We start from the raw sequence: 6,791 nt of genomic DNA, 5'->3' as shown, positions 1-6,791 counted from the left end.
AAAATAATGAATTTTTAGCAGAAGAAAGAATGGATTCTTTTTACTTATTTATATACTCCCTCCGTCCCATAATATAAAAAACATCCTTATATTATGGGACGGAGGGAGTAGAAGATAAAGAAAATTGGTTTGGGTACAGCCGTCCAGAATTCATTCCCACCACGTACGAATCCAGTCCCACTCACTCGTAATCTCTGGTCACTGCCTAATATAGTACCCTCGTAATCTCTGGTCACTGCCTAATATAGTATCTCTCTGTCCGGAAAAGGATCCGCAGCATTTTTCTCAAAAAAGCCCTCACTTTTGTCCGACCAAACCCGCAGTCCTCGTCCTGTCGCCGCTCCACTCCCCTCCTCGCAGCTTCCCGATGCTGCGCTGTCTGCGCTGCACGGCGCTGGTGAGCTCCCCCGCGCCGCTGAGACCCCCCGCGCCTCCTCTCCATCCTCTACGACGCCGCGCCGCTCCAGTTCGCCGCGTAGCATCCCCTCTCCTCTAAAAACCCCTTCTTCCCCGAGGTCCTATTCGACGAGGCGCTGCTCGATCTGGAGGATGACAACAAGTTAGCGCTCGATCTGGAGCATGTCGACGGCATGGGGCGGGGACTCTCGTCCTCGAGCAACTAATCCACCAGCTCCTCCTCGTCCTCCAGGCCCTCCTCAACATCTTCGGAGACTCACCGACGACGACGGCATGGAGAAGCAAGATTAGCCGTTGTTAACATTCAGATTGCTTAATCTGTTTTCATCATGTGCTGGAATATGCTTAACCTGAATCTGTCAACCCTGAATATGCCTAACCTGAATCGGTTTTCAGATTGAATAGTTTATGGACAAAAGTTAACTATCAACACATAATCTAATGCTTTATCTAATGGAAAATAAATAATCTAGCGAGATCCAAGTATGAAAGGAAGCAATTCAACATTATCACCTATTTCTTTACATTGCATGCCATAGAAGCATAATCCTATTTCTTTACATCCACCCTTTCCTTTAATACTTGAAACTGAAAATGAAATTCCATGAATGCTTTGTTCAAGAACAACTACGATTGATCCTTGAGAAATTTGCAGGTACATATGCCGAAACTACACTTACTATTTCCTATCACCATATCTTTCATTAAGAAAATATTCCCTACATAAGCCTGACCCAGCCAAATGACTAACAAACATGTAGCCATGACTAGTACAGCATGAATTAGTCAGGAACTTCTCAGCACAAACTCTATCTATTTCACACTTCTCCTCTGTTCTCCTTTGGACTCTATAGATTAAAATATCAGACATGCATATGCAAAGGCAGTGGAATCAAAGAGAACCTATATTGGAAGGAGGCACAACGAATCCACAGCACGCTCTAGAAGCAACTGCAAGCCGACGAAGCGAACAACAGCAGGTTGGATCGATGGACGACGACAGAAAAAGAAGAGGCCAACAAGAGGAAAAATGTAGCAGTCAGTGAGCTGGCAAATCCAAAACATAGCAAATAATGGTGATGGAGACACCTCAGCCAAACGGTTCCATGGCAAGTCAACCCAAAGCGCAGCAAGAACAAAGAACCAGCGGAGCTGCAGCAGAAAAGAGAGGCAAAAATGAATGCAAATAGAAACCCAAATCTACTAAAAGCCTAGTCTGTTCAGAAAAGCCCTCTAGGTGTGTACGACATGCATATACTTAAAATTTGCATATCTTCGTGCATATACTTAATATACCGACAGCACTATATCCACAATACATGAGAAAGTAAATAATCAAGCGACACTAACAGAGAAGTTGTAGAGTTCTACCATTTCCGCTTTACAATACCAAAAAACAATATAGTTGTTTTGCAAGTAATTACATGACATGATGGTCTACAGCTACAAGAAGGCTGGGTGAAGTCTATGATAGGTTCTTTTCCAAGTAAGGAGAAGGCCGAAAGTGACGCTGGTCTACAGCTACAAGAACGCCATCAACAGGTTCACGGCGAAGCTCACGCCCGCGCAGGTCGCCGTGTTGAGGAGTGAGTTCCCCTCTTGCTGCTCTGCTCTCCTCTCACAGTCAATTGAATCCCTTTAGTTAGAAGTAAAACTACAGTGGCAAGAGTTTTTTTAATTGCATGATGCACAGTTGATGGTCAACTAAGGCAAACCCATAGTATAATTGTTAAGATCAAATTAGTAAATTTGTCGGATCTGTTGCCAATACCGAGGTTAGTGCAAGGCCTACTCACATGGTTGATATGCTAACTCTTGTCGCCAGACAACCAAGAAAGATGTACCATGAGCAAGGATTGACATTATAAATGTATACACTATTATGTATAAAAGGCCAATGGCTCCAGCAACTATAGCAATTAAACCGTAAGCACCAGGCCACCAGGGAAATAAGAGAATGATTTTGATTCAGCCGCTATGTAAAAAAAGCAAACAAATAGTTACTGAACCTAGCCTAGGTTATGGTATCTATTCAAACTAAATGAAGTACAAAATATAGATAGCAAAATTATCAAAAGTAGAACGCACACAACTGCTTGAACAACTCTAGCAGCCTGTGATATGCAAATCAGGATGCCTCACAAAATATTCTCAGAATGTATCTAGCAAAATTGTAAGGTAAAAAACAAGCTACGCATCTTGTGTCATTTATGACACTTGGATCAACATTTAAGGGAATAACAACAGAACTGTCAAGTGGGAATGTTTTACTGAATTTCAACTTATATGATAAAATTATTAGGCAAGCTTTCAGAATCCTATCCCCAAACACATGAAGATAATAGAAGAAATTGACTTAATTTCATGATCAAGATAGGCAGATAAGGGAAATAATTCTAGGATAGAAGAACATAATAGCAATATACAATTTTATATTTGTGCATTATAAGTACTGAAGGTTAAATATTTCACATAGAAAGAACAAATAATTATGTAGTTATCATCTACAGCTACAGAGACAGATCCTTCTCAAATCACTGTTATCACAAAGACTGCAAGAAAGCAAATGGATTGAAAAAACAAAGAACTGAAACAAAAACATGCCATACGAAATAAAATAAACCAATATCTTGCATTTGAGGAATAGTGATTCCCTTAGTTATTTGAAATGGGGTAGTCTCAAACCTTACGTACAGTAAGCCTTGTTTATCCTTATAAAATGGCTATCAGACTACTTCCAGCTATGTACATGAAAGAAAAATACACCTAAAGCATTTCGTAAACTGGTCTAAGGGTCGCATATCTCTAGCATCACTCAATCTGGAATACTGGACACGAGAAACCAAATTGTATTGTTCAGTTCTTATCAAGCCAGGAAGAAAATATGAGGTGAAGTTCATATATACAAAGTCTAGTAAACACGCCGGAAAGAACAAACACGTCGTCCTTCCTCCTTGTTCGATTCATCACTTCCCACTTTAAAAAACAGACTGAGGCGGGTGGAGGTAGCCAAAACTGCCACCTCCTCATGTAAATGACAGTAAATCATGGAAACCTAACACATCATGCCACTCAAACATTTATTTATTGTGCCAAGCAATTGTTTCATCAGGATCAAGGTTAGAGGCAAGAATCAAATTTTCTGCTATGGAGACGAGAAATGAGCGATGATTACAGAAAACAATCAGCAACAACTTCATAAAGGCTACGAACTCATCATGGAAACCTGCCCAGCGCAAGTTTAACAAATTTTGTAGTATATACAGCTAGGTCTAGTTTAAATTAAGAATGAACACAAACACATATATAATCTCGCAATTAGTACAGGTGGAATGCAGATCCGGAGAAGAAAAGGTTTAACTAATTAGTGTATACTCAGATGTAGCAAAGGATAAAACATCTATAGAATTTAGACATATATCATAAGTTCATAACATAAGTAAGGTCTAAAAGCTTGAAATTTATGTTGCCCTTATGTTCTGGACATTTTGGCATTGTAGAATAAAGGTGAGGCGAACAGTCGATCCTGGCATATTGATAGAAAAGTTATAGAACAGAAATTACCTAGTCTAACCAATGCATAATGCGATGGCCTCCGTGGTTTCAAAATGAATGACTACAAGAACATGTAATGTTAGAAAAGAATTATAAACATCTGAATCGCATCACTATGATACTATCTACATGAAGAAACTGGCAAACCATCTAATTAAATGGGAGGGATTGTCATTGACTATGTACCCTTGATTGATGTGCTTCATAGAACTCGCTGCTGCAATGACTGCAATATGCTGAGCACTGAAACTCTTCTTGCAAAAGGCCACCTACAATCCAGCCAAACGAAGAACCTAGCAGCATGTTATAGACGGAATCAGTGGGCTACAAGGAAACAAAAATTAATCAAGAGAAGATGCATAAAAACAACAAGCAGATAACCCACAAAACAAATATACACAAACAAAGATGACACGCTCTGTGAGAGTGAAGGAGGCAAACCAAGAGGGGGTGAAGGTGTGTGGGTATCTGCAGAGGCCAAATGAAGCAAGGTTGGCAGAGCAGAGTGTGGATCGGCTGATGGTGTTCCATACAAGCGCATGGTCGACACACTCTTCTCTTCTCTCTTCCGAACCCTCCTCCTTCCCGGCTCTTCACTCCGCGCCTCCTCATCTCTATTCCCCTTCACTGCCCCGAGCCACTCCAGGCCTCTTCCCATCCTCTCTGTTGTTCCATACAGGAGCAACGGTGAGATGTTGAAGGGAAAGAAATGGAGAAAATGAGAGATGGGGAGAGGGCTCTCACCGCCTCCACCTCCAGCTCGCCCATAGGGCGTCCTCCGCTGCCTCTAGTCTGAGCACCTCCATTCCGTGAGAGCTCCAGCCCTTGAATCCGTCACCCCATGAGCGCTCCAGCCCGAGCTCTGCCATCTCAAGCTCTGACATCACCGCCACCCGATCCACCCCGTCACCCGTCTGGCCATCGACAGGGTCAGGGAAGAAAGAGAAGGAACTGAGGGAAGAGGGGGAGCACCTGCGTGTGAAGGGGAGGGGGGTTGGCCTCGCTGCTCCAGATCGGGAACCTGGGAGGAGGTCAGGAGAGGTGGCGGCCTCCCGGTCGCTAACCGGCGCTCGCCGTCGGCCGCATCAATCGTCGATGGCGAGGGTGCGATGGCCAGTAGCAGCAGGGAGGAGATGGGAGAGGAGGCGGAGGCGCGAAGGAAGCGGGGGAGGCGGTTGCGGCGCGAGGCGCAGAGGAAGCGGGGGAGGCGGCTGCGGGATTGCGAGGGAGGCGGCTGCGGGATTGGCCCGTGGGTGTAGGGTTGCTTTTTTCCAGATCGCGATTGGCGATCAGGACGCGGACTTCGTTAACCAAAAGCTGAAGGAAACTCACGTCAATCTCGCGACCCCACGTCTAACAAGCCCCACCAGTCATTCTCTTGTGAAGCAGATGTAAAAGTGAAAAAAAGCGGACGGTTGACCAGCCGCCAGCAGGCAAAAAAATGCTGTAGTTGCTCGATCGGGTGGTCAAAAGTGACGAGCGCGAGCGATGCCCTCAGCTATGGCTTTATACGTTAGATTAGATTCTCCTTTTTTGTGATTAATGATACACGTAGTTACTTAAAAAAAAAGGCCACTCGCGACACTGGAACTGCTGTATAAGCACAAACATGCTGCCACAGTGGCACATTTTTAAATGGAGACAAAATTTGCCTCATCCATTAAGAAGAAAAGAATTGCCTAGCTGATTAACTAAAAACTGGATGAAAATTGCTATAATCCACTGAGCAGCATGCACATAATACCCCCCACACACCTCTGCAATGAGTGCCTCATCGAAAGTAAGTGCTCTGCTAGCTAGTTACTCCTGGCCTTGGCATCATACCATGGCATACTCCTTGTCGTGGTTTTGTCATCGCAGATATCCTAATGTAAGGACTTAGATGTGAGGCCATCACAATGGCGATTAGCTTGTCGGGGTTGAGCGGGACGAGAGACGCGAGTTTACCCAGGTTCGGCCCCTCACGTCGGAGGTAAAAGCCTACTCCTGCTCTTGTTGCTTATTGCTTGAGTATCAATTACAAGGGAGCGTATTCGCTTGACCTAGCTATCGATTGATTGTAACATGTCAAGTTCTTTGGGTGGCTGCTCACTCAGTCTCGCATCCATACGCGGGACGTGCTCCTTCGCAAGACCATCCTCACTACGGCGGAGGCCGGGTGCCCCTGCTGCGAAGCGGTGCTCGAGACCGCCGACCATCTCATCTTCAGGTGCCCGTTCGCGGTGCAGTTTTGGCGGGGGTCGGGCTGTCCCCTGAAGCGGGCACGGTCCGTGCGCTTCACTGCTTCGACGCGTCCCCCGCCGTCGGCGCCGACTCTCCTGCGGCTTTCGTCCTTCTCTGCTGCTGGCGGCTATGGAAGCGTCGTAACGCCATCATTTTCTGGGAAGAAATGATGTCCCTTGCCGCTACCTACAAAGCCTGTCGGGATGACGCGGTGCTTTGGCGTGGCTGGCTGAAGACCGACGACCAGCCCCACATCGACGTTTGGCTGTCTGTTCTTATATGAGCCTGTGAGGCTTGTGGTTCTTCAGGGTGGCTCTCAGCTCTCTCCTCTCTTGTAAAAACTGAATATTCTGGTGGCTTCTGCCCCTTTACGCAATATATTCAGGTGGTGGAAGGGCTTCCCTTCCTCCCCCGGTGAAAATTCAAAAAAAAACATGTCCTATTCTGTGCCAGGGACTCGCCTTTATATACAGGTCGAGGCCTCTGGCTTACAAGAGTCCGGGTTGGGTCATGACACGTGACCGAGCCTAACTCTAAATCGCCTTGCCTTTCACGACAAGTCATCGTACGACGGCTTACACCTCCGGGCCGCCTGC

At 45.5% G+C, this 6,791-nt stretch overlaps 1 protein-coding gene across 3 annotated transcripts; it reads right to left on the bottom strand.

The window, feature by feature from the left end:
* Positions 1 to 901: 901 nt before the first annotated feature.
* On the bottom strand, positions 902 to 5,210 carry LOC109736510 (uncharacterized). Of its 3 annotated transcripts, XM_073505519.1 has the most exons (7): positions 4,945 to 5,210; positions 4,717 to 4,849; positions 4,414 to 4,635; positions 4,159 to 4,265; positions 3,982 to 4,033; positions 1,507 to 1,569; positions 902 to 1,368 (listed from the first exon to the last, which is right to left on the bottom strand). In XM_073505519.1, exons 3-6 carry the CDS (start codon positions 4,628 to 4,630, stop codon positions 1,532 to 1,534), a joined length of 414 nt encoding a protein of 137 aa, XP_073361620.1. In that variant the 5' UTR covers positions 4,631 to 4,635; positions 4,717 to 4,849; positions 4,945 to 5,210; the 3' UTR covers positions 902 to 1,368; positions 1,507 to 1,531. The 3 variants fall into 3 exon arrangements, with proteins under 3 accessions (XP_073361620.1, XP_073361618.1, XP_073361619.1); XM_073505517.1 differs by having other exon boundaries at positions 4,717 to 5,185; XM_073505518.1 differs by having other exon boundaries at positions 1,255 to 1,569; positions 4,717 to 4,886; positions 4,945 to 5,175.
* Between the last annotated feature and the right edge of the window lie 1,581 nt (positions 5,211 to 6,791).

Source organism: Aegilops tauschii, chromosome 7 (genome assembly GCF_002575655.3).
Source record: "Aegilops tauschii subsp. strangulata cultivar AL8/78 chromosome 7, Aet v6.0, whole genome shotgun sequence".
NCBI lineage: Eukaryota > Viridiplantae > Streptophyta > Magnoliopsida > Poales > Poaceae > Aegilops > Aegilops tauschii.
The sequence above is the reverse complement of the archived record's forward strand: the minus strand, read 5'-3'. Positions and strand labels throughout refer to the sequence as shown.

What these genes read in the sequence shown, in the direction of transcription:
- LOC109736510 (XM_073505519.1), bottom strand. Translation starts at nt 4,630, where the DNA reads ATGGGAAGAGGCCTGGAGTGGCTCGGGGCAGTGAAGGGGAATAGAGAT. An exon ending in CACACCTTCACCCCCTCTTG is followed by an intron (nt 4,266 to 4,413) that starts GTTTGCCTCCTT and finishes ACATGCTGCTAG; the next exon opens with GTTCTTCGTTTGGCTGGATT. An exon ending in TTATGCATTGGTTAGACTAG is followed by an intron (nt 1,570 to 3,981) that starts GTAATTTCTGTT and finishes TTTCTGCTGCAG; the next exon opens with CTCCGCTGGTTCTTTGTTCT.